Source organism: Phycodurus eques, chromosome 8, assembly GCF_024500275.1.
Source record: "Phycodurus eques isolate BA_2022a chromosome 8, UOR_Pequ_1.1, whole genome shotgun sequence".
NCBI classification, from domain to species: Eukaryota; Metazoa; Chordata; class Actinopteri; order Syngnathiformes; family Syngnathidae; genus Phycodurus; species Phycodurus eques.
This window is the reverse complement of record NC_084532.1, coordinates 23,835,344-23,863,050: the sequence shown is the minus strand read 5'-3', so window position 1 is coordinate 23,863,050 and position 27,707 is coordinate 23,835,344. Positions and strand designations below refer to the sequence as shown.

Genomic DNA, 27,707 nt, shown 5'->3' with positions numbered 1-27,707 from the left:
TCCAAAATAAAGGTTAGGCGTACTGATAACACGTGGATTAAAAAGAGCGTTCATCCTACCGACGGATTGTATTTGACTGAAAAATACATCGCATCGATTCAGAAGAGGATTTAAATCTAAATGTAGCACTCAACGCGTTTTACATCGCGTTACGAGTCACCCTTCGTTCGGGGGTAATAAGGACGTGACGCTTACTTTTTAACAAAGGCGGCACGCCAAACGAGGGCTCTCTTGCTCACTTTACAGCTCACAATAGCCACGTGTGTAAACTGGTTTCATATTGAAGAAGTTTTCCGACGGGATCCTGCCATGAAACATTTATTTCGAAAACTCCGTAGCGGAAGTGTGTGGCACGATTTTGAAATAGGTGAAGCTGCTTTGGAGTGTGTAGCGCACCGGGTCTTGTTAACCACAACACAAGGGAGACGTTTTTTTTCTTTTTTTTCTCTTCTTTTTTTCTTCTTTTTTACCCCCTCCTCTCTCTCCGGCAATATAGCAGATTTAATTCCATCTCTTCCCGCACGAATACAGAGTTGAAACCATTCTCTGGCCAGGGAGTCCCTTTTTAATATATTTTTCGAGGGGTTTTGTTGTTGCGCCGGGGCCACTTGACACGATTTCTCTAAGTCGTTTGTTTGTTTGGAATATGGCTCAGTCCAATCCTGTCGCCAGTTCCCAGAAAGCACTCATGCTGGAGATGATGAGTCTCCAGGACGAGCCGGTGGAGGGCTTCAAAATCACTCTGGTCAACGAGTCGGACATGTACAACTGGGAAGTGGCGATATTCGGACCGCCGAACACGCACTACGAGGGCGGATATTTTAAGGTGAGTGGCTAAGTTTAACTAGCACTACAGCTGCTACCGTTCTTTTATCAGCTTTAAAAATGGACTCGTTTCAATGCCTTTTTTTGGGGGGGGCTAACTTGAAATATTGCTAATATGTCGTTGTAAGATTTCTTTAACGATAATACAGATGTCAGTTGATAAAGTACTGTACTTTAAAAACCTAGGTATATGAATTAAAGCTGCTGACGCGGTGGTCGGATTGCTGTTTGGGACCCAAAGTTGGTTGGGGAGCCATTTTGGGTGGGTCGCGAGCAGGTTTTAAAACGTGCACTGTACAGTATACCATAATTCAAAGGGTTAAAACTGTTAAGAGTTGCTTTGGTCTGCAGCCTATCAATGTCGCACTTTGCTAAAAAGATGAGATCAGTGCAAAGATAAAAAAAAAAAAAAAAATTCTACATGCAGTCATGTTCTTCCTCACTTTAAGTTGCTGTGAAAGCTAATTTAAAAATTTTCTTTTAACAATACATGTTCTTTAGTGTTCCTAACTTTTCTAAGAGTGGGGTGTGATGCAGCAATAGAAAAATGCCGTTCCTTTCCATGCTGAGAACAGTTGTGAACCAATTTTCTTTTCAAAATAATTAATAATAGGAATTTGCTGCCTTATAATAACTAACCTGCAAATGACATGTACAGTGGTTGCAGCCTAAGAAGTGTATATCAAACTAGTGTAGCCCTTTGCATTAATCAGTACCCAAGAAGTACCTCGGTTAAAAAAAAAAGGTGGTGTGTACATGACACTCCCTGTCAAGTGATATTGCTTATTGTTTTATGATTAAACAATATCAAATAAACAATCAGTTAATAAACACTCATGGAAAAAATGATTTTGCAATAAACATTAATGCAAAATAAATGTAATGACTATTCAATTGATTGATAGTAACAGCCCTAAAAAAATAGCTCTTTCATATTGTACTTTATAAACAAATATATATATATAAATTGTAATAGTTAATTGGTATGTAAAGAGAGTGCCAGGATGGACGACTGGTTAGAACATATGCCTCACAGTTCTGGGGACTGTGGTTCAAATCCCGTCCCCGCCTGTGTGGAGTTTGCATGTTCTGGGTGGATTTTCGCCGGGCACTCCGGTTTCTGAGGGTGCATGCCTTACGCAGGATTCCTCTGTGAACTCCTACGTGGCTGCGAAATCCACTATGTGGCTGTGACTCATTTTGCACTGGGTTTCCATCCAACCTGTTTGCCCGATTCTTCTCTTGCGGGGAAACGGAACAGAACTCAACGCCCTCGATTGAACGAGTGAGCTGTCAGGCACATGGTGTGAAACCTGCCCGTCTGACTCAGCTGTTTTGTTTTGGCATCACTCACTCACATTGACGTCTTTTTGTAAGTGTCTCAAGCCTCACAATACATTTAAGAAGCAGGAGACAGGAGGGTCACCGGCACAGTGTCCTGCTGGTTCTCCTGGTTTTGTTTCCATTTCCGCAGGCTTAAGTATTGACTGACTTTTTGTAAACAAATGACTCTGATTGTGGGCTTTTAATAAAAGTTTTTGGTAGTTCACTGCTTTTTTTCGACCCACTTTTTGTGGACAAATGACTGATTTGGATCTACTGTGACTGGTATAGTTCATTACTCGTACTACCATTACCCATTTTATTTTGGCAGTCTCTACTTCCTTTTTATGAACAAATTACTGATTTGACATTTTTTGTGACTGGTGTATTGCATTAATAATACTGCCATTACTGGTTTCGTTTTGTTTTCTAATATTTTTGACTGACTTAATGAACAAATGACTGATTTTAGATGTTTTTTTTGTGTGTGTAACAGGTGTTGTTTGTTGGTAAAGAGTGGTTACTGTTTTTTTTTGGTAGTTTTCTCGTTCCTGTTTTTGTTGACCGGCTCTGGGGACAAATGGCTAATTTAAGGTTTTCTGCACCTGGTGTTGTATGTTAGGAGTGACATCATAGAAACTACCCCAAGGATTCTAAAACGGGTCCAGGCAAAAACATTGGGGGTCTGCAAAATAATTATTGTATCATTTTAAGAAAATGCATACCTACGTACAGAAACACAACCAACTAACCAACCAAAACCAATTACCCCCTACCAATTAAAAGCTCCAATATTATTGTGACATATCGTCAGATAAATCTAACGTCCTTGCGTGAAGTCTTTTTATTTTTTATTTTTTTTAGTAGTGGGAAGGGTTAACTGCTGTCAACGAAGGTCGGGTTTTCCTGGCAAATTGAGGCAGTGGTGATACCATTCTGTTCATTCACATGCATTTGATTGTTCTTTAATATATTTTTCTTGAATCATAAATGCACTCATGGAAATGAAAATTCAGGAACCATGTTTGATAAATGAAATACAGTAATCCCCCCTCCATCGCAGGTGTGCAGTTCCAAACCACCCCTGCGATAAGTTAAATCGGCGATATACCCATTTGAATCCACACTATAAGCATGTTTTGTAGAGATATTATATTGAGAGAGACCAAGCGCATTGGATAAAATATTGCACAAACAGTATTTAAAAAAAAAAAACAAAAAAACCCTCCTGTGATACTAAGCGTCAACCGCAATATAGCGGGGGTCTCACTGCCTAACAAAAGTGCTTGTGTACAATTAAACAGTGAAGTTAATAAACCTTAACTTTGCTATTTGTTGCCCTCTTAAATGGCACTTGAGAATTCTCGAGCAATTTCATTGACAAATTTCCCAACCGGAGGTTCTTCATCGCCGCTTCTTGTTAGTCGTCATCTATGTATTCTTTGTCTAGTTCGTTGTCGTCGTCGTCTTCTTCCTTATCTTGTTATTCCTCTTTATCTTCCTTGTTGTTTTCTTGTTCAACTTTGTCGTCATTGTCTTCTTTGTCTTTGTCATCGTCTTGTTTGTCTTTAATGCCTCCTTGGTCTTCGTCTTGTTCATTGTCTTTATCTCCATGTTTGTGTTGTTCCTTTTTTGGTTGTCATTGTTTTCTTCGTCTCAGTCTTATTCTTGGTATTCTTCGTCTTGATGAATTTCAGCGTCTTTTTCGTCTCTCTCGTCATCTTTGTCTTGTTCGTCATCGTCTTTGTTCGCGTTCCTTTTCTTTTTTGTCGTCACTGTCATCATTTTCTTCAACTTCATCTTGTTCATTGTCTTCAGCATTTTCGTCTTGGTCATTGTTTTTTTTCTTCTTACTCGTCGTCGTCATCCTTTTCGTCTAGTTAGTCTTTGACAGCTCTCGATGTGACTTCCAACTGCTTATAATACAGTACCACACCACCACTGTGGCGTGATACGACAATTGCGGTTAAAAGTGACACCCAACTTAGTCTAATGCCGCTCAAAGTTTTTTGGGACGTCAAAGGTCTTAAAGGCAGACACGTCCAGAAGTTAGGTGGAAGTGTCCGTCTCTGAATTTTGCATGCAGGGAAACCCCTGACTGGCTTAGCAAACACCACATACAAACTGCAATGCCATTCAAATCTTTTGAATGGCATCAAGTCGTCACAACCATGTTTCAATTTGGCAAAAAGCGGCTTGCTTTTTTGCTGCAGCCCACAAAGCATGTGGGCTGCAGCAAAAAAGCAAGCCTATTTGCTATTTGTCGGTGAGGATCGTTGTAGCTTTGCGCTCACGTTTCATTGATAGCTGTGAATGCAGGAAGCGGTCACATTGCCCTACATTGTCCAAGCCACAAGTGTAGGTAGGAAATACAAACTTCAAATCCTTACTGTTCTCTTAGCTTTTTTTCCTTCTTTACCATTTGGTTACAAGGTTAACAAGGCATGGGGCCCATTGGGTATGACTGATTATATCCTGCGTGAGTGTGAGTGAGTGGGAAGGTAAAGAATGGAGTGAGTTGTTCCCTTCGGGGTCTTTGCATTGACCTGGTTTGCTTTTGTCATTCTTCTGCCACGTAGGTGTGTTCAAGGCATTTTTTTTATTAGGTCACCACAATCATCAAAATTATTTGAATTGCAAATGTATTTTTACCACTGTTAACTGTGAAACAGTATAACTTCTATATGTACGGTGGTAACTTGACTTATGTGACAATAACGCCACAACTGTTACTAGTGAAGCTTAAAAAAAAGCTTCACTAGTAAAGCACTTGTCCATTGCATTGCCGTGTACAAGTGCGTCTTCACAAAACTGATGTGGTTGTCTCCACATAGACGTGTCTAGATGTGTGCCAACACAACAGTGACAATTACTTTTAACACAAATGGCCGTGGACAGCGAGCCTCGGGTGTTAAGCTTATTCGGTATGACAGAAAATTCACGTGTCAATTTGAACCCCCCGACCCAGTTCAACGCGGGTGATAAAATAGATGTACAATATTTCAGGAGGAAAATCCGTGATAGAAACCATAACTTATTTTATATATAGTTTTTACTCCTCCCACACACTTTAAACGAATGTAAATCTTTTAAAACACCTTTTTAAAGCAAACTTATATGAACATAACAAATTACAAGCATGAAAAGGTATATGAAGTACGAGTGCTACAGCTATTGAATATTTTTAGAATCTGTTCTCCCGAAGATCCCATTACTCAATCGAGTAATCAGATACAAATTCATTTTTACAATACCAACTCATAATACAATACTGCAACAACTGTGCAGGTGAGGTGCAAGTATTATTATTGTTGTCCACTTGGGGTCACAATTCCAAATGTTCTACATTTGAGTATGTGTGACTTTGCGTGTATGTGCCCTCAATGGCGATGCCTGGCCTAGTAAGTGACATGGCCATCAGCGAGTGAGCTGGCTGGCTGTTCACAGGCTAATCCGTTACCCAGTCTGTGTTTTCAGTGTGTTGTGAATAGTATAGCAGGATAATGCTGTATTCCAGATCCTGTGGCTTGGTTACACTTGCCGCAGCCCAGAATGAAAGGCTTAAGAGCTTTATGTAGTGCACAAGTCTTAATATAGCGATCAGCAGCCTCATTATTCAGTGTCGAATCACCTGTCAAGGCTCCGGGTGTCACTCCTCCCTGGGATCTGTGGCGATGACCAGCTGATAGTGCTGAAGCAGCAAATGTGGTCCAGTATATGTGATGGGATTTAATTTTGTGAATGAGATGCATGTTTATAACAAGTGTACCCCACGCTTTATCGAAGAAAATTAGGTCCCCGAGTCCCTATTGTGCCTACTTCCATACAAAAGCACGGCACGGGTGTGAGCAGTGGATTGTCCTTGGCTGTGGTAACAGGTGGAAAGGCAAAAAACGAGACCTCACAGCACCATGTCAGCTCTAACACACACTCCGTCATTTCCCTGCTTGTTAAACGCCACTATTTACTCCCCACTGCCAACCACATACTAGTTTCAGATTCTTTTTAATCATTGGTGACGATACGTAAATACTAGTGTATTCAATACTGACGTAGTAATCTCAATCACGTTTTTAAATAGATTCTCAATTTTCGTGCCACCACCAGTTGCGTGACAAAGCACGACAACAGTGTGCACCACAAAAGCGTGGAAAAAGAAGCCCATAGCAAAGTGACCAATATTACAACCCCAATTCCAATGAAGTTGGGACGTTGTGTTAAACATAAATAAAAACAGAATACAATGATTTGCAAATCATGTTTGACCTATATTTAATTGAATACACTACAAAGACGAGATATTTAATGTTCAAACTGATAAACTTTGTTTTTAGCAAATAATCATTAGATTTTATGGCTGCAACACGTTCCAAAAAAAATGGTTACACTCGCCGCAGCCCAGAATGAAATGGAAAAAAAAGATGCTGATGATTAAAATTCTAGATTTGCTTTTTTCACAAAACCTCCCTTCTGATTGTAATACTTTGACAATATATTCACAAGAAGTTCTGAATGGCCTAATACCCACCACTACGTTTATTTTAATTATGGAATTGTGGATTTACATTGGATGTCTTCATGCCCGATTTGATTTATCACAGGCCCTGCTCAAGTTCCCAGTAGACTACCCGTACTCTCCACCTTCTTTCCGTTTCCTCACCAAAATGTGGCATCCTAACATTTATGAGGTAAAGTCTGTTGATTGTGGTTATGTCAATCCATCTGAACCGCGCATAAGCATTTGTTTTCTTTCCATATCCGTCGGCTAGAATGGAGAAGTGTGCATTTCGATCCTGCACCCGCCAGTGGACGACCCCCATAGTGGCGAGTTGCCGTCAGAGCGGTGGAACCCCACACAGAATGTCAGGTAAGCCATCTTTAGCCACAGTTGAGTTTGGTAAATCCAAAACTCCAAATACACACTACCTGACAGCTCTGCAAATTCCCATCAAAACCTTGAGGATTGTTTTTTTTTGGGTAGGTTTATGATTGATGAGTTCCTTGCAGGCAGTCCTCATTAGCAAAGATTGATTAGGATGTCAAAAGTTCAATGGACATTCTGGGTTTGAGCGGATCGGTTGTTTGACACTTAACCTTCATCTCTCCATCAGGCTTTCCATCAAGTCCCGCGTCTCGATCAGTAACTCAATGCCTCTCACCCTGACCTTCCCCGCTCATCCTTCGCTTCTGATCTCTCTCGTTGCTCAGGACCATCCTGCTCAGCGTCATCTCCCTGCTTAACGAGCCCAACACCTTCTCCCCGGCCAACGTGGATGCCTCCGTCATGTACCGTAGGTGGAGGGAGAGCAAGGGCGAGGACCAGGAATATATTGACATCATCAGGTACCGGTGTAAAAAACAAGTTCACAGTGGGACCTCGCGATCAAACCGTCGCCATCATAAAACGTCTGTTCAACTTTAGGTGTTTTCCACACCGACAAAGAGTCCAAAATTGCACGGGTAGATGCCTGTGAATATTCTCATTCATCCAAGTTATTTTATTCTCAGGGCATTGAATCGATTGCAACTGGTCTGTGCTTGTGGTCTTAGATGTTTCGCATCTCATGCAAGCAGGCTTCATCAGGGTATGCAACCAGGCTTAGTTAGGACAGAACTAGCCTGAGCTGGTGTGGAAAAACGCAACCATTTATGCTCCCAAGTTTCTACCCAACGACTCGTGTTGATAGACAAGGCATCCTAGCGACTGTTGGTTATCATTCCAAGTAAATGATACCATTCGTGGTTAGCGACGTGCCTCTAATTTAAAGCATAAATAGTTGAGTTTCATACAATTAATGGGAAAGGCCATAGACATGCTGATGGTTAGCATCGATAGTCACAATTAGCATGAAAAGTCTCTGTTGTCGAACACTTTTAAGTGATGGATATTTGAACACACATGGTGCAACACAGGTTGACAGCTCATAATACTCACAGCAATATATTCTTTATCCTCTATGAAAAATGGCTAATTCAGCATTACTGAGTCACTTGTAGTAGTAGAAGCAGGGCTCTCCTTTGAAGTGCGTGCCGCGTCTGAAAATGAGCAGGGATGCATGAATCATATTCAATCTGCGTTCGTACACACCTGGTTTAAGACCCACCCGACGTGTTGGTGAAGCGCTTCCACACACAGCAAATTAAAAGTACAAATGCTCTCTTGGTGTTAGCTAATCAGTTGTGTGTTCCTCACGTAACACACACAAACACACATATACACACACACATATACAAACTCTTTTATAAACCATAACCACAGCGGCCCATGTTATCATTATTCAGGCAGTAGTTGACTTCAGCAAACTCATTTTCAGGGTTATTTGATCTACAAGTAAAGGTCGAGGGTGGGCTTTATTTTATTTATTTTATTTTATATTTATTCTTTATTTAACCAGGTAAAAGCTTATTGAGAGATTAAAGCCAAGAGGCAGCAGAAATTATACAGTGGGTAACACAACATTCTTACAATAAATAAAAATAGACTAAAAAGTAACAGTGATATTATTGGTATCTGATTTAAAAACTGAAAAAGCCCAAATGCTTTAATGTACGTTTTTTTTTTTTTTTTTTTAATTCAGATTTGGCAGGCTTTAAGACATTTTTTGGACCTCTTTAGTGAGTTAATGGCTCTATACCTATGTACCAAATGATTAATATTTAAGTGCAATTTTTGCAAACAGAGCCTGAGTCTGATTTATTTATATATTTTTTTAATCAAAGATTTTTTTTATTCTACATTACAATGCCAATGTTCTTTAGAATTTAAAGTTAATTGTTCTTATAAATGATGTAGTTGAATTATTATTCTCTGGTGATTATATCAGTGGCATGACATTTTTTTATACTATTGTTTAATGAGAGAGTTTTTGGGAAAATACACTATCCTAAAAATCTGCTATTGCAACAGGCTGAAACAATATATTGAGCGAGAGAGAGAGAGAGAGAGAGAGAGAGAGAGAGAGAGAGAGAGCGAGAGAGCGCAAGGGCAGTGGGTCACACAAAAAGTGTGCAAATACAAATCTGCAATATTGCAGGACCAGGAAGCAACAAGCATCATTTAGCGGAGGATGACTGTATCTGTACTCTTAAAACTTTTTTTTTTAAATTTTTTTATATAAAGTATAAACCCCATCATATTAAATTAGAGTTAGGCTTTAGAGGGGTTCCTGAGGAAAAACATCTTCCTTGCAAAGGGGTCTTTGGACCCTTAAAGTTTGAGAACCGTCATCTCTCTTACCCGTTTCTTTGCAGGAAGCAGGTGCTAGCCACCAAAAGCGAAGCGGACCTCGATGGCGTCAAGGTTCCCGTCACGCTGGAAGAGTACTGCATCCGCACCAAAGTGCCGCCCACGGACGACGGCTCCAACCTGCTGTACGACGACGACTACTTTGATGAAAACGGCATGGAGTTCAGAAGCGACTCCTACCGGGACATTTGCCTTGATGACGACAACTCGGACTTTGACGACTACTACTGATCATTTACCTTCCTGTCACGTGCACTCACCAATGTTTTCTTTTTCTTTATTTTTTTGTTTGTCGGTGACGCATCAACAGAGCTCCAGTTGTCTTATCCCCCCCCCCGCCTAAATCTTCTTCAATCTGCCCCATCATCATCAGGGAAAATGAGAGGTGCGATGAGATTGAGCCAACTGTGCAATTGTGCGTGAGAAGCCCTGCCACGTTTTGGGGCAAAATCCCTCTCGTGCCTTCCGTGCCTCCATTTTACCCCCAGCTGTTTGCTGGGTACGCAACTCGCAAGATGGAGGAGTTTGTGTCCTGCTTTGAAGTCGCTCGTATTTGAAGCAAACGTCTGTCTGATGCCTTCATGAAAGCCAGCACTGTAATCGCAACATCCTCGGACACGTTCTTCCCGTGACTGCGATTCTCTAGCATGGCAGAGTTGATCCTCCTTTTTCCAAACTTGCTCGGGTTTCCCAAGCTTACTAAAATAATGAACACATTGCTATGAAACAGTGTGCCCGTTTGATGGTCAATAAAGTACTGAAAGATAAAAAGACCCATTTTAGATACCGTTAGTTTGGGAAACCCTGATGCTTGGTCTCATTTTCTTTTTTTTTTTTTTTTTTATTAAATGTAGAAGGGGGTGGCTTTTCCTGTTAAAGCTTTCCTACTTGGTGTTTTGATGCAATGTTTCTTGTCGTTTCATTTGTCAAGGCCATTCAGCCCATTGTTTGAGCACAGACACCAACTAGAGATCCAATACCCGATGTTTATTGCAATAACCTAAACAAGCCGCATTGTTTGAGCGCAGACACCAACCAGAGATCCAATACAAGATGTTTATTGCAATAACCTAAGCAAGCTGCAATTTTATTCAAAATGCAAGGGACGCCTCAGGGGTAAAAAAACAAAAACATCCCTCTTGCTCACTTTCTGACTTCATGCACTATATACAATCTGCCTTGTGCATGTGGATATTGTTAATGATCACTTGTTTGTTTCTATGTGCCCTGCGATTGGCTGGCGACCGGTTCAAGGTGTACTCGGCCTCTCGCCCGAAGATAGCTGGGATAGGCTCCAGCAGCCCTGGCCCGTGTGAGGAGAAGCGGTACACAAAGTGGATGGATGAATGGACTTTATTTTTTTTCTTAGTTTGTATATTTAAAAAAAAAAAAAAAAAAAAAAAAAACCTGAAATAAAGATCTTTAGATTTGAATTATTGGTTGAAAGTAGGACTAGTGCTATGGAATATTTTTAGAATCGAATCTTATCAACTATTCCAATGATTTAATGGTATACAATGGTATTATTTTGCATTGTTTATTGCCCACAAAAAATCCGATAACTGTTTATCAACTTGTTATTTTGGTACTTTTTAGTGATTAAACAAAACCACGTAACCAATATCACACGAGAAGGAGTTACGTTGTACTCGCCAACCTTTTTGAAAGTGAGATCCGATAACTTTATCAACTTGTTATTTTGGTACTTTTTAGTGATTAAACAAAACCACGTAACCAATATCACACGAGAAGGAGTTACGTTGTACTCGCCAACCTTTTTGAAAGTGAGAGCCACTTCTTGGGTAATGATTAATGCTACTACTTTGATAAACACTTCTGAAGCTGCTACCAATTTGTCATTTACAGGTTCATACTACGGTGGCAAATATTTTCATCATAGATTAAACTGACTTATTTTTCCATGTGAATTTATTACTGGTTGGGTCGATAACGTCAGAAAATAGGCAAATGTGTTTCCCAAAGTGAGTCTGTTTAATTCAAAATAAAAGTAATCTGTCCGCTTTCAAGCATGACTACAGAAATCGGAATATTTACTGTTGAGAGACTACAATGAGGATTTGTACAAGTTGAACAATCGATTATCAAAATAGTTGATTAAATTGATAATCGTCGATTTATTACTGCACCACTAGAAAGAGTTGCTGTGATTTGTATGCTGGAAGGTAAGTTTCATTTCTTGTTTTTTGTTTTGGATTCCATGAGCATTAAAGTGATCCCCTCGTTTTTTTTTTTTTTTTTAATTTAGGTTGGTTAATTCTCGTTCTCTTTTGTGTAGGGTGACTGTCCTGGGTGAATTCTGCCTAAAGCTTCGTGTCGGCTGCATGGGATAGCCACAGCATCATCGGCATAGGGGGTGTTAAATGTAAGCTGAAAAATTAGGGATATTGGACTTTCAGCTGAAATTTTGGGATGAACCAAAAATGTACTATAAATTTAATTTGACATCATGCACGTCCAATGATTCAATGTTTCGGTACTTTTTGCAGAATTTGCTGTTTTGTAACAAGGAGCTGAATGGGAACATTTAGATGTCTGAGCCATAAAAGTTCCAGTAATTTTCACTCAGGTCTTTCTGTGGCAGTATCGGCTGCAACCTGCTGATAACTGATGCGCGTAGCTCAGTTCGCGCTTTGGTGTAATGATGTCAGAATGTCAATGTTTGTTCTCACTTTTGCGCAATGATGTCAGAAAGTCAACTCCACGATGAGTTTAAATAAAGTTAGTTTAAATACAAATTCTCACAACCAGGAAAGTGCAATTTAGGTTCATCCTGAAAATTAATTTGTGTGTGTGTAATGTATATGTTGAATTCTAGGAGTTCATAACTATTTGTGAAATGCACATTGCAAATAGTAATTATTTTGTGGGCTTTTAACACTTCATTACAAGAATCTCTTCTAAAACTGTTGACGTGAATTTGGACATGAGAGATACTTCATTTTTTTAAATACACATCAACCACCAATGGCACAAATTTCAGGAGCAAGGCACCTTTTCAGCAAACTAATAGGTGTGAAATTTTGCTGCATGCTTTGAATGGGGAAAGAAGTTGTGCTCTTTGGTGTGCAAAAAGCCAAATTACTCAACTTAAAGAGCACTTTAAAAAAACAACCGCAGCTATTGAGATCAGCTTATCAAAAATGGCATTTTAAAAAAAATTTTTTTCATTTTATTATTTTTTAAATGGTGCCTATCTCCTGCGTTCTCCTCTCAACAACAACTGCCCTCATGTCGTCCCTCACTACATCATCAACCTTTGGTCTTCCTCGAGCTCTTGCCTGGAAGCTCCATCCTCATCATCATCCTACCAATGTACTCACTATCGCTCCCCTGGATGTGTCCAAACCATCAAAGTCTGCTCTCTCTAACGTTGTCTCTAAAGCATCTAACCTTGGCCATCCAACTGATGAACTCATTTCTAATCCTATCCAAGAGAGAGCTCTCTCTCGCTGTCTCTAATCCATACATCATGGCTGGCCTCAACACTGTATTATAAACTTTGCCCTTCATCCAAGCAGAGAGACTGCCACATAACACACCTGACACCTTCCTCCACCCCCATCATTCATGCACATACACACCTGACACCTTCCTCCACCCCCCTCCACTGCGCTCATTCATGCACACACTGTATATTCTCTTACTTCAGCTAATCTTCATTCCTCTCCTTTCCAGTGCACACCTCCACCTTTCTAACTGTTCCTCCACCTGCTCCCTACTTTCACTGCAGATCACAATGTCATCTGCGAAAACTCGTGGTCCATGGGATTCCAGTTTAAGCTCATATGTCAGCCTATCCAACACCACTGCAAACAGGAAGGGGCTCAGGGCTGATCCCTGATGCAGTCCCACCTCCACCTTAAACTCCTCTGTCGCACCTACGGCACACATCACCACTGTTCTGCTGCCCTCATAGATGTCCTGTACTATTTGACCAGACTTCTGCATGCAGTACCACAGTTCCTTGTCATAGGCTTTCTCTGCTTCTGTAGATCTCCATCAACACCCATCAACAAAATATAGATGCATACGTGTACAAAAATGTAGCTAATTTGTGGGTGTCCCAACAAAATGTACATTTTCACGGGGATGAAGATGCATAGAAAACATAGTGGGTTTTGGAGTATGGAAAAGTCCTCAAAATTTACAAAATCATGAGGATCTGAAGAAATGGCCAAAATGACCCTAAAATGCATGCGTTAAAGCAAATGTGAGACTCCTTGTGTCTTATCAACAATATCTTTTTTGCGGGTCTACTCTCGGTAGAGAGGCTTATCAAATTTAGTACGCCAAACTAAAATCGGCTTTTAGGGGCTGAATTTTAATAGTAATGTTGATTGCACAACAACGTTACATACAGTGCACTAATACAATTTACTAAGAGATTTGTGACCCTTGATCTTTTCTTACAGGTGCTTTTGAAAAGGAGAAGCAAAACTGGTAAGATAGTCAAGGTTTATAATATTTTCCCCCTCAAATTGGCTGACCTGTAGAAGACAGACATTATTTTATGACTATGAGGTACATCAGCACAATCTAATTAGCATACCAAATCCAATACATCCATTTTCTATCACACTCATTGATTGTGCGCTGGCACATATCCCATCTATTAGGCGAAACCCTACTTGAGCTGTTACGTCAGTTCCAAAAGCCCATCTGAATTCTCCACACTAGTTTACGTACTTGGTTCGCTCACAAGCAAACCTGGGGTGTAATTGTGCGCTTATATTCAAAGTCTAGATGTTTTTTTTTAAGACAATGAGTGAAAATAGTGAGATTAGATACATTTGTGTAGGCTTGTTTTGTTGTTAGAATCGATCGCTGTAACGCCGCCTTAGGGAGAGCAGCCACTTGAGGTAAGCAATTCATTTTTGCAAGTTTTGCCAGCGGTTTGTTGGATTGACTGCGTCACTCACCTTTGAAAAACAGTTTTGTAAGATGACCTAAAGTAGGCTTTAGCTTTTATTAACTTTTTGTTTGATCAGCGGTGTCATGTGACCGCAGACTTTGATGGGCACTGCTGACTGTCAGCAGGGCGCCACGGTCATACTATTAGGCTTGAACGATCGAAAAAGGTTTTGGACGGTGACGTGACACAGGCACTTGATTTAGTCACATCTTAAAGGCTTTTGGGACGGCCATGGAGGCTCGGATGACTGCGACTTTGATGTGCACGGCTTGAGGACTTTGATTTGCATGGCCGGACATTGAAATGCAAGACTTTACATCGTGATGTATGACCTATTTTAATCATTGACCATGTATTTTTTTTTTTTAGCATATTAAATTAGCAATTGAATGTAAACTTGGGGTGCTATGGCTGTTGTGTTCATGACAGAGTGCAAAGCAACGGGGCTATGATTGATTGGGTTGACAAGGCCTTCATGTGGCATCTGCCGCCACGTTGCTATCATTTTAACCGATGATTGTGATTTTATAACAAATAACAGAAGTGTTTCACACTTTACTACAAATAAAAAATGAATAACTTTTTTTTTAAACAACAAATCTTAGCTGTCACAATTGTATGTAATCTCATATGCATGTCGGCAACCCAGGGCTGTAGTTCTTTCATTCAACTATTTAATTTGACTGTAATCATGATGTACCACGTGTCCAGTCAGTGTAGTTGTACATGTGTTGGGATGCGAGTGTGAGGAGTGCGTAGGATGACATCAGTGCTCTCCAGTCATCCCGATGATGATGATGATGATGATGATTGGGATGGTGGAGACCTTAAAAGGATTTCCTGACGCTTTCCTCACATGAACACAAAGTGTTTGTTTGACGTCCTACTGCCTCCAGGGGGCAGTATCAGCTCGTATGACAAAAGTCTGTTTGAAACTCGTCGTTATGTTTTTGTCTCCCGTTTGTTTTGGAATTGCACAGATTGAGTGTTCTACAATCAACTGGACTGGCAGGTAGGTAGATCTTTTCTTTTTGTCCTTTTATACTTTTAGGGGGGTTTTATTCGGTCTTTTTTTAAAGCTATGCTTGACCCTCCTACAGGCAATGTTTGAGTAGTAATGAACTGCTGCTACAATTTGCATAATAGATTGTACTAGTTTTACGATGGCTGAGTCAAACATGAGGTTTTGGGGGGGGGATTTTTACATTTATACGTGTATACATATGTGTGTTTATGTTAGTAAAATGATTGTATGTGTGTTTATGTTAGTAAAATGATTGTGTGTCATTCATATTTCCTTGATTGTATTGCTTGTACTGCGCAGCCAGGCCTGTACCAAATATAACCCAGGGCGACGAGCCACACGCTGCTTCACAATGTCTAAAGCTGATGCTTTTCAGCCGCTCTTTCTTTGGTCGTGTTCCATGCAGCTGTGGTCTCAGAGGTGACATTGTTTTCCAAATATGACATTGAAGCGCCACCTTGTGGTGCAATTTATTAGTTTGTCTGAGATTTTGAAAAGGCTGCTCTTCCCCCCCCAATCCGCTTTTTAGAGGAAATAGCCAAGCATCATGTCAATGCATTTATTCGAAATTAAGAAAAGTAATCAAAGTGTCATCAAATGTAATTAGTTGTATTACTTTGTAAAAGCAATTCAAATAAGTACGCTACTATTATATTTTCAACATGGTAACTTGTGATGGTAACCAAGTACATTTCCAAAATAAACTTCCCAACAGTGTACACTGTTTAAAAAGTGTGTCTTAATAGCTTAAAAGAAAGTGGACGGGGTAAAACCTTTATTATTTTTTTGGTCTCATCACAGATTTTCACCTATTGCAGGTGGGAAATAAGTCCCCCGAATATGCCTCAAGATGGTGCCAAAGCACTGTCTAGGAATGTAGTACGTTGATGTTAAACTATGTTGAAGTGATCTCGACGGAGGGACGAGCTCTGTATTTTGGGGAGGACCTATGTTTAGCCTAGGTTGTTGGTGGAAGTTAGGGGAAGTCTTTGCCGTATGATCATTTACACATGCACTTTGTGTGTGACTTAAAACATCTATCAGCCCTCTATTTTGAACGGTAATTTTATAAAATGACCCTGAAATTAATCAAGTGTTTTGGGATTATTGGTCATTGTTTTGACCAGGGCCTGCCGCAAATAGTGAAAAAGCGGTGGGTTTCCTGGATGTGGTTCAAATTTGGTAGCATTCTGACAAAATCTTAAGAGAAAGTTTGTTTTGGGAAGCTTGTTTTTAAAATGTCCGCTTCAAATCAAAATTGTGTGTTTTTGGGCCTGGCTTCTAGAGACCTCTTTGTGGGTCTGCTTGTCATCCATCCATCCATCCATTTTCTGAGCCGCTTCTCCTCACTCGGGTCGCGGGCGTGCTGGAGCCCATCCCAGCTGTCATCGGGCAGGAGGCGGGGTGCACCCTGAACTGGTTGCCAGCCAATCGCAGGGGGTCTGCTTGCGATAGACATCAATCCATCCATTTTGTTTACCGCTTATCCTCACTAGGGTTGCAGGCTGCTGGAGCCTAACCCAGCTGTCATCGGGAGGGAGGCGGGGTACACCCTAACCGATCGCCAGCCAATCGCAGGGCACAATCACCCATTAGCACTCACATTCACACCTATGGGCAATTTAGTCTTCAATCAACCTACCACGCATGTTCTTGGAACCCTCCTGTTCATCCTGTACATGCTACCCTTGGGTCAAACTCTTCGGAACTTTAATTCTGACTATCATAGCTATGCAGATGACACACAGTTATATCTAGCAGTATCTTCAGATGACTACAGTTCAATTGAGGTGTTGTGTCACTGTCTAAAACAGATAAATATCTGGATGAGCCAACATTTTCTTCAACTAAACCACAGCAAAACTGAGAGAATTGTTTTTGGCAATAAAAAAAAAAAAAAAAAAGAGAAGGGATAACATGCAAACTCCACACAGGCGGGGCCGGGATTTTAACCCAGGTCCTCAGAATTGTGAGGCAGAGGTGCTAACCAGTCTTCACCATGCCGCTGTGATAGAAATGCTTACCAAATTTCATGTTGCCAAGTGAAACTTGCTTTTGGGGCTGAATTAAAAATGTCAGGGGAATTTTCAAAGAAACTTAAAGAAAAGAATAGAGGATTTTTTTGCACTTGCAAGCAATAAGAACACGCCTGCAAGATTTGGTGATTTATTTTTTAAGGTTTGCAGTGATGAAGTGCACTGAAGTGTACAGTCAAAATCCGCAAGTACAGCCACCCGAAAAGGTTTGTAATTCCCTATAGATGCCACAAGATGGCGACACAGCCTTTTTTATTAGACAAGGCTACGGCCTGACTGAATGAAGCTCCTCACCTCAGTTCAACAGTTGCCTGGCCACAAGATGGTGCCAACGCAATACCTTTTTAATATTAGACATGGCTTTGGCCTGAGCGCAAAAATAATCAGTAGGTGAGTTTTTCAGTGAATAACTGAAGATATGCTCCCCAAAATATGCGAGTGCCTCAACCTGTGCAAGTATGCACAGGTTCACTGTACAACTTGGTAGAAACGTGGCACGTGACGTAGAAAGGAAGCGGTCGTGGCCCCAGATTCAACAGGAAGTGTACACGCAGTAGGCACTAAAGTGGTTTCTCAGCCAATGATTGTCATATGTCGCAGGATCCATTTATAGCCCGGCTACCTCGCGCTCGTTCATTTCCGCGTCGACCTGGCTTGTGCTCGCGTTGCCGTGGAGACGTCTCCGCTCCTGACATTCACGTCCAACCTGTATTCTTCTTTGTTTTGCTGCGCTCTGACCTGGATGACCCGGTTCGCTCGTCTCGACCAGGAGCTTCCACTTGCGGAACGTCTGGATTCATTGATGCTCTCTTTGTGAAATCACGTGTACAAGTCACACTCTGCGATAATAAATACAGTGTGGCACCTTGACTTAGGAAATTCACCGTGACCGACCTCGTGACTCAATTTACACAAATATGAAAACAAGAACACCAAGAAAAATGTAATAGAAATGTGCCAGAGCATGCTGCAACGTGTGATGAGATAACGTCTGTCATTACACGTGGTGATGCAGCATGTGGCTCATATCAAGTAACTGATGAAAGATGGCAGTAGGTACAATGAACCTGTTTAGCCACCTTAGGTGACACAAAGGGCTCTCTCTATTTTCGACGTCTGCGCTGGTGTGGGCGTCATCACAATCAGTCCTTCGATCCTGTCCAATCGAAGCGTGATTTAAAAAAATAATAATAATAATTCTTAAAACGTGTTGCAAATAAGTCTCGCATGGAGAAGTCTCTATATGCTGAAGAGGACTCAGCAATTGGTGCATGACTGGAGCATTGGACGTTAGCGGGTACCCTTATTAAATACAGAATGAGCTGGTGAAAACCACTCGCAACTTTAAATGTCCGCGGTTGTCATTTATCTATTTTAAATCATTTTAGAATTGTTACTTTTTTTGCATTACTGACGTAAAGCAGTGGAATCATTACTTTAAGTAGTATGTTTAAGTTTCGAGGTTTGTTTTTTTTTTAACACAAGTATCTGTACCTCTACTCAATACGGTGTGAGGAATTTTCCCACAGCTGATATTGTATATAATTAACAATAAAAACTTCTTTCTACTTTTGTACTTCAGTGCATGTCGGTCTGTACCTTTATACTTAAGGAGTTGAATCAGTACTTTTACCACAATTATTATTATTATATATACATTTTATATAAATATCGGTACTGCTTAAATACAGAATGTGAGTCATTTTGCCACCTCTGGTATTTTATATATCTGACAGACAAAAATCCATTTTTACTTCTGTCTTTAAGTACATTTCAAAGTCTGTACATTTATATTTACATTAAGTTGAATCAGTACTTTCACTTTTACCAGTCTTTATTTTACACTACAATCTGCGTACTATAAGTACATAGTGTGAGTGTACTCTTGCCACTTCTAGTATTATACAACCCCAATTCCAATGAAGTTGGGACGTTGTGTTAAACATAAATAAAAACAGAATGCAATGATTTGCAAATCATTTAATTGAATACACTACAAAGACAATATATTTAATGTTCAAACTGATGAACTTTATTGTTTTTAGCAAACAATCATTAACTTAGAACTTTATGGCTGCAAGACGTTCAAACACCTTCATCAAAACCTGTTCGGAACATCCCACAGGTGAACAGGCTTATTGGGAACAGGTGGGGGCCATGATTGGGTATAAAAGGAGCTTCCCTGAATTGCTCAGTCATTCACACTCAAAGATGGGGAGAGGTTCCCTTCTTTGTGAACAAGTGTGTTAGAAAATAGTCAAACAGTTTGAGGACAATGTTCCTCAACGTACAATTGCAAGGAATTTAGGGATTCCGTCATCTACGGTCCATAATATCATCCAAAGGTTCAGGGAATGTGGAGAAATCACTGCATGTAAGCGGCAAGGCCGAAAACCAACATTGAATGCCCGTGACCTTCGATCCCTCAGGTGGCACTGCATCAAAAACCGACATCAATGTGTAAAGGATAGCACCACATGGGCTCAGGAACACTTCAGAAAACCAAAGTCAGGAAATACAAATCGACACTACATCCGTAAGTGCAACTTGAAACTCTACTATGCAAAGCAAAAGCCATTTATCAACAACACCCAGAAATGCCGCCGGCTTCTCTGGGCCCGAGCCCGATGGACTGATGCAAAGTGGAAAAGTGTTCTGTGGTCCGACGAGTCCACATTTCAAATTGTTTTTGGAAATTGTGGACGTCGTGTCCTCTGGGCCAAAGAGGAAAAGAACCATCCGGACTGTTATGGACGCAAAGTTCAAAAGCCAACATCTGTGATGGTATGGGGCTGTGTTAGTGCCAATGGCATGGGTAACTTACACATCTGTGAAGGCACCATTAATGCTGAAAGGTACATACAGGTTTTGGAGAAACATATGCTGCCATCCAAGCAATGTCTTTTTCATGGACGCCCCTGCTTATTTCAGCCAGGCAATGCCAAACCACATTCTGCACGTCTTACAACAGCGTGGCTTCGTAGTAAAAGAGTGCGGGTACGAGACTGGCCTGCCTGCAGTCCAGACCTGTCACCCATTGAAAATGTGTGGCGAATTATGAATCGTAAAATATGACAACAGAGACCCGGGACTGTTGAACAGCTGAAGCTGTACATCAAGCAACAATGGGAAAGAATTCCACCTACAAAGCTTCAACAATTAGTGTCCTCAGTTCCAAAATGTTTAATGAATGTTGTTAAAAGAAAAGGTGATGTAACACAGCGGTAAACATGACCGTGTCCCATCTTTTTTGGAACGTGTCGCAGCCGTAAAATTCTAAGGCAATGATTATTAGCTAAAATCAATCAAATTTATCAGTTTGAACATTAAATATCTCGTCTTTGTAGCGTATTCAATTAAATTTAGGTCGAACATGATTTGCAAATCATTGTATTCTGTTTTTATTTATGTTTAACACATCCCAACTTCATTGGAATTGGGGTTGTATAATTGACAGTAAAAATGCATTTTTACTTTTATTACTTAAGTACATTTCAAAATCTGTACTTTTATTTATAGTACGTCTAGACAGGAGTTGAAATCAGTGCTTCTGCTTTTACCAGAAGATTTCTTTCTTTTTTTTTTTTTTTTTTTTTTTATATAAACACAATGATCTTTACTTCTACTTAAGTACGGAGTGTAAGTACGCTTGCCGCTTCTGGAAGATTCCCAGTAGTAGTGACATGAAATGGTGACAATATATTCCTGTATGCACATCCTCGCAAAAGTATGTTGTTCCTCTGCAAAGTTGAATCGAACTCAGTTTAAAATCATGTACTGTAGCTTTCTGCGTTTCTGCTGACTGCCGGGACTCCAACAACAGAGCTAGTTAGTGGTGGCCCACGACCTTTGCACACGTGTGTCATCACTTGCTGCAGAATTGATGGAATAGCCTTTTGTAATTGCGCAGGTGACGCCGGACAAAACGATGAAGTCAGGAGGCCGTCTCTTATTTTAGTCACGGCACATGTACGTGTTGCCATAGAGAAGTCTCCACGGAAACTGAGCACTTTAAACCCGAGGATGGACACGCCGAATCAGAGAAGCCAAAGAGAAGAGGGCGGGGAAGAGAGAGAAAAAAAAAAAAAAAGAATAGTTGCTCAAATTGGAATTAAACCGCAAGTGCATGTGCGCTTATTCCGATGAAACGCTCATAGGACGCTTCTAATAAGATTCAATGCGAGCGCTGCAGATGCTCTGTTTCGCACGGCGGACAACTGGTAAACATTTCTGCGCCACAGTTCTGACGCTCGGGTTCGAATCCCGCCTCCGGCCGTCCTGTGTGGGGTGTGTATGTTCTTTCCGTTTTCGCCCCCACACTTCTGAAACTCTCTCACATAACACTACTGAAATGTACACGACTGAAAGGCTCTCACACGCGACTGCAATCCTCTCACACATACTGAAATGCTGTCATATAATATACTGAAAATCCTCTCATAATAGGCTGATGAGCTCTCACACTCACTCCTCTCGCACTACTGTAACACAATCACTAGTGAAATGTGTCCTACACACACTACTGAAACACTCTACCCATTACTGAAATGATCTCACAGGCACACTACTGAAACAGTCTCAAAACACATTACTGATGCTCTCACGTTCCCAACTGAAATGCTCTCACATTCATTTCTGAAATGTTCTCACACACACTACCGAAACGCTCTCACACACTACTACTAAAACGCTCTCATACGTACTGAAATGCTGTCATTCTATACTGATAAGCTCTCACACACTCCTAAAACACTCTCATTAACACCGCAGACACACTCTCAGGCGACAATCCTGAAACGCCCTCACACTCTCTCGGGATGATCTCGCTCGCACACCACAAATATGCTCTCACATTACTGAAACGCTCTCACAAACTACTGAAATGTTCTCACACACACCACTGAAACATAGTTACACACTACTGAAATACTCTCACACCTAATAAAATGCTCTCAACATACTGATGTCTTCTACCACACTACTGAAACGATGTCGCAAACATGACTGAAACGCTCGTACATATAATACTGGAACACTCCTCCACACACTACTTGTGCACGCTAACACTCAGACACTACTGACATGCTCTTACATCACTCACATAAACTACTGAACTATTTTCATACACTACTAAAACATTAGCATTCCCTACTGAAACACTTACACTCCTAAGATGCTCTCACACACTACTGCAAAGCACTACACACACACTACTGAAAGATTTTGTATATACTACTGAAACGCTCTCAAAACGACTGAAATGCTCTCATAAACATGCTGAAATACTCTCGCACATCATACCAAACGCTGTCATACGATAATCCATAAGGGTTCACACACACGTTATACGGAAATGCTGTCGTTTATAATATACTGAAACGTTGCAGTAGTAATTATGTCCTTGACGTTCCCTCATATATTTTCATCATGAATATTAGGAAGCGTCCGTGCATGAGTCCCTTGAAAGGTGCCATATAAATGATGGAAATGAAAATAAATATCTGTTTTGTTATGCGTGTGCGTGCGCGCACACATGGCTCAAGCTGATTGGTCACTCCCGTCTGTGGCGTTGCACATAAAAAGCGCGCACACGGACGCTCCGCACAGCACCGCGAGAAGCGCGCACCCGCACACGGCGAGGAAACACCCGTGGCCGCGCAAACGACACCGGAACGAAAAGCCTCTCTTCTTATTTTTTATTTAAAATTGTTTCCCCCCCCTAACACCGTGAGTATATAAACTATTTTTTTTGCACCCCCCCCCCCCCCCCCCCCCCCCGCTAGGATACAACGTTTTACTTAGTCAACGCACACTGTTGGAAAAAAAACTTTGAATCATGACTTAACATTCACCGGTTCCTGAAACTCTGGAGATGTTTTGAGTGCGCAAAAATCTCCCACTCGAGCGTCTCGGATGTTATTGAATTTGCGCGAACTTGAATGAAACAAACAATCCGAATGTCTTTTGCTCATTAGAGCATTCTGCTGCGAAATAATAGATCACGACATGAGGTACACCTGCATTATCTAATGACATCCAAGTGCAAGCGATGCATCCCAAATTTTGCCTTTACAAAGATAATGTTTTTTTTTTTTTTTTTTTTTTAGTTGTTAATTTAACCCCCCCCCCCAAAAAAAAGAAATTCTGATTATAATTCATGGGGTACGTGTTTATTAAAGTAATATGCTATGTAGTCAAATATTAAGAAACATATTGTTTTAAAATTCTAATTATTTAATATAACGAAAGGATAATTTTGTTGGTTGTAGTTGTTAATAGTGGAGTTTTAAAAAAAATATATAATATAAATATGGTGGATTATATGTAGTTAACTACATAACTACGTAAGTTAGAATTAAATTTCGATTTTATGTAAATTTTTAAATCACAATTTAAAACACTGTATTGGTTGAAATAGGGTTGGTTAGCATAATTATAATTATGTAGGTGAATTAAGTACACAAAATATTCGAAACCGAGCAGAATTAAAAAAAAACATTATTTGGGGATTTAATTAATTAATTTTGAAATGTAAATATTTCGAATGCGCTTTGTTGTTTGTTTTAATGAACTAAGAACTCTTTTAAATTGTAAATGTATTTTCACGAAACACATTTTAAAATGATTATTAGCATGGAGTATGATGCAGTTCAGTTGTTTAACTATAATAATGCATGAATGAATGAATATTTTCTTAGATTTACTATTATGTTTACTCCCATGTTGTGTCGTTTGACTTGTTTTGAGCATGCGTAATAACCGAATGTGTCGAGTGAAAGTAAACTCCCTGCTTGCAATAAAGGGTTTCATTGAATACAGCATCAGTGATGATGATAATTAAAGCTGCAAACAGCAAAGATGAGTGCACAGGGTGGCGGACTCCGTAGAAGTAAGCTTCCTGCATGTGCACATTTACGCCAGTAGAGGGGGCATTTCTGTTTCTGATTAATTGCAGGTTCATCGTACCTTCGGTCCTCTAGTGGAAGAGCATTTAATTGTTGTGCCTGTCACTATGTTGATGACATAGCGAGATGACTAAAGATAGGTTATTTGTAATAAATACATAATAATTGCCAGAGCTATTAATTGAAATTAGATCATTAGTCTACTCATGCGGTGTACTTAAGTAGAAGTACAGATTCTTGTGTCAAAAAAGAAAACTCTGGTCAAAGTCAATGTAGTGATTCCACTCCTTTATGTAAGGTCACGTATCAACGTACAGACTCTGAAATGTATTTAAGCACAGATAGTTATGGAATAATATTCAAAAAAATAATAATAGGGCTAGTACAAGTACTGACTCAACCCTTTTTACGTAATTAAAAGTAAAACAGTTCAGACTCAGAAATGTACTTAAGTGCACAATTAAAAAGTACAAATGAATTTTTACTGTTATATTCAACACCGGTTTTGCCAACTTGACACAATGGGGATAAAAAAAACTGCACACACAAAAGTTTCGCTGTCTTATTATGTGCGTAATTTGTGTGTTTGCTCCCAGTGGACTCATGATTTACGCCCCCCTGGTACCCCTTGTGTGTTGTTAGCTGCAGCTCCACCTGACTGCACCGTCACGTCCCGCCCGCACGTCCCGCCGTCCCGAGGGCGGGTGGGCACCATGTGGGTTCTGGATAAGATCCGCGGCTCGGTGGAGACGGGCGTGCTGCGGCACGGGGAGAACGGCGACAAGAAAGGCACGGCGCCGCCCTACACCAACGTGCTGACGCCCGACAAGATCCCGGACTTCTTCATCCCGCCCAAGCTGGTCAGCTGCCCCCCCGAAGCCGAGGCGGCGAAGCCCAAGGAGGACTTGCAGCCTTCGTCGTCGGAGCAAACCATCGGCGGCGGGAGGAAGATCAGCGGCGCCAAAAGCCCCCGTCTGGGGGCCAAGCTGGCGGGAGACACCAAGAACCTGCTGAAGGCAGCCAACCGCCACATTATTCAGATCGAGAGCGCCGACGACGTCGTGGCCGGGGACACCAACGCTGACCCCCAGTCGCAGACCGCCATGTCTCTCCCCTACGTCCCCAAGACTCAAACATCTTACGGCTTCACCACATTGAAGGAGAGCCCTCACACTCGCCGCAAGGAGTCGCTCTTCCACTGCGACATCAGCAGTCCCGTGACCTCCCCCAACAGCCAGAGGAAGACCCCGGGCAAGGGCGACGGAGGCGGAGGCGGCAACCACCTGAACCCGGCCGACTTCAACGCCTCCCACGTGAACCCGTACCGCTACTTCAGCGGCGGCGAGAGCGACACCTGCTCCTCGGCCGAGTCGTCGCCCTTCAGCTCGCCGCTGCTGTCTCGTTCCGCCTCGCTGCTCAAGATCTTCACGCAAGAGACGCAGGCCAAGGTGGTGAAGGCCAAGCGCTCCTTCGCCCGCCACAGCTCCCTGTCCACCGACGAGTGCAGCTCGGCCGAGCCCAGCCCCGGCGTCCAGCGCCGGTTGCGCATCCCGTCCTTCCACCGCGGAGGCGCGCCGGCTCCGGAGCACGCCTCTCAGCGGGAGCACACGGTCAACTTGCACAAGGGCGGCAGCGTCCGCATCAGCGCCCACTACGACGCCGGCACCTCCCGCCTGCGCGTTCGCGTCCTGGTGGCCGAGAGTCTCTACGACGAACACTTTGACATCAAGAGCATCAACTGCTGCGTGTCGGTCTACCTGAACCCCGGCAAGATGCAAAAGCAACGCAGCAACATCATCAAGAACAGTCGCAACCCCGTCTTCAACGAGGACTTCTTCTTCGATGCCGTCGGCCCGCTCCAGGTCAAGAACCTGTCGCTCAAGCTCAAGGTGGTCAACAAAGGTACCAGCCTGAAAAGGAACACCCTGCTGGGGGAGCGGGAGGTCCTGCTGAGCAAGCTGCTCTCGGGGGTCTAGTCTCCAAAGAGCGACCAGAAACCAAAACCACTTCTGAACCTGTCGCGGAAATAAACACACAGGACACGATAGCTGCGGGACTGAGGAATCAACGACTTTACTCGGCGCGCGGTTTATACAGCAAGTGGCGTCTCATCTCATGCACACGGACGGCTACCGGCCTTGAGGCTAACTGAGCTGAAGTCAAGAATGAGTTCTCTCTCTAATGTAATTGTACCCTTTTGGGGCTCACTCAACCCCCAAACCAAATTCAAAATTCCCAATACAAGAAGACGTCAACCTTTAAGAGTTTGCCCCACTGTTTAACAACAACTTCAGCTGCGTCGCCGTCACCGAGCTGTACGCTTCACCTCGATACGGGTTCACCCTCAGCTCACTTGTTTGTGAGGGTTCTCATACTTTTTTTTTTTTTTTAGTTCATTTTCACAAGGATTTAAGAAAAAAAAAAAAAAAAAAAAGACTTTATTCATGCAGGGATGTCAGATTTATGTGATACATCACAATCATTTTAGAACTTTTAATTGGCCCAAAGCTAAGTTATGGAAGTGTAATTGGTTTATCATGTTTGTTTAATTGGCTAGCGGGTCCCCATAGAGTGTGTTGGTATGGAAATGATGCCACATAATAATGTATTGCAAATTATCTTGCGGACCCCGAAGCTATGGCTCATGAACCCTGGGGATTCCCTGGCCCTCGGTTTGAAAACCACTTTCGGAAGCAGTGTGACATCACGGCAGACAGCGTCGCCGCCACACTACCGTGGCCACGGAACCCGCAGCAGTTCGTTTGAAGAAATTGAAGACATTACTTGTATCAAAGAAATGTTCATTTTGGGACCAATGAAGTGAAACTGGCGGTTGGGAATCGAGAACACGGAACACCCGAATGAAGGGAAGCATATGCTGCGCAGTTCGAACGTTCCTTACCTGGATGAGGCTGTGACGTCTCCTGGTTTTCAAAGCCCCCCGTGGCCAATGTCTCCGCAAGCCAATCACGAGGTTGCCAGGTTTGGATTTGGATCCCCCCTCCTCCCCTGCCACAGTGTACACTACACGTGTCGCATGCTTGGATTATGATTGCAATGCGACGCCTTGGCCACAAGCCGCATGTGTCGGTGGACAAAGACGCTTTTGTGAGCCCCCCCCCCCCCCCCCCCCCCCCCAATGCTTTTATGCGCCTCCACGTCCTGATGTGCAAATGACGCTTTGATCCCGGGGGAGGGGAACAAAAAAAAAACAAAAAAACAGAACTACAATGCAAGTGGAGATGTGTCGCATGGCTCAAAAAAGTCGCGTGAAACCCGAAAGCCTTACTGACCGTGTAACGTAATGTTAGGTACACCTGCTCCAACAGCTAGCGAAAAAGAATGCTCCATTTTGAGGTATATATCGAACTATTCTAGTGCTTGTAGTGACATCAAACATCCATCCATCCATTCG

General features: G+C 41.8%; 2 protein-coding genes across 4 annotated transcripts; both read left to right on the top strand.

Annotated features, from left to right (window-relative positions):
- The first annotated feature begins 305 nt into the window (after positions 1-305).
- On the top strand, positions 306-15,620 carry LOC133406318 (ubiquitin-conjugating enzyme E2 R2-like). 2 transcript variants are annotated; one of them, XM_061683844.1, is made up of 7 exons: positions 306-826; positions 6,750-6,836; positions 6,918-7,015; positions 7,357-7,491; positions 9,400-11,777; positions 13,828-13,855; positions 15,308-15,620. In XM_061683844.1, the coding sequence occupies exons 1-5, from the start codon at positions 647-649 to the stop codon at positions 9,623-9,625; spliced, it is 726 nt and encodes a 241-aa protein (XP_061539828.1). In that variant the 5' UTR covers positions 306-646; the 3' UTR covers positions 9,626-11,777; positions 13,828-13,855; positions 15,308-15,620. The 2 variants fall into 2 exon arrangements, with proteins under 2 accessions (XP_061539828.1, XP_061539827.1); XM_061683843.1 differs by having other exon boundaries at positions 13,828-15,620.
- On the top strand, positions 11,766-26,618 carry LOC133406317 (C2 calcium-dependent domain-containing protein 4C). Of its 2 annotated transcripts, XM_061683840.1 has the most exons (4): positions 11,766-11,777; positions 13,828-13,855; positions 15,308-15,339; positions 24,935-26,618. In XM_061683840.1, exon 4 carries the CDS (start codon positions 25,006-25,008, stop codon positions 26,266-26,268), a length of 1,263 nt encoding a protein of 420 aa, XP_061539824.1. In that variant the 5' UTR covers positions 11,766-11,777; positions 13,828-13,855; positions 15,308-15,339; positions 24,935-25,005; the 3' UTR covers positions 26,269-26,618. The 2 variants fall into 2 exon arrangements, with proteins under 2 accessions (XP_061539824.1, XP_061539825.1); XM_061683841.1 differs by lacking the exons at positions 11,766-11,777; positions 15,308-15,339 and having other exon boundaries at positions 13,851-13,855.
- Positions 26,619-27,707: the final 1,089 nt, after the last annotated feature.

What these genes read in the sequence shown, in the direction of transcription:
- LOC133406318 (XM_061683844.1), top strand. Translation starts at nt 647, where the DNA reads ATGGCTCAGTCCAATCCTGTCGCCAGTTCCCAGAAAGCACTCATGCTG. An exon ending in GGCATCCTAACATTTATGAG is followed by an intron (nt 6,837 to 6,917) that starts GTAAAGTCTGTT and finishes TCCGTCGGCTAG; the next exon opens with AATGGAGAAGTGTGCATTTC. An exon ending in AACCCCACACAGAATGTCAG is followed by an intron (nt 7,016 to 7,356) that starts GTAAGCCATCTT and finishes CTCGTTGCTCAG; the next exon opens with GACCATCCTGCTCAGCGTCA.
- LOC133406317 (XM_061683840.1), top strand. Translation starts at nt 25,006, where the DNA reads ATGTGGGTTCTGGATAAGATCCGCGGCTCGGTGGAGACGGGCGTGCTG.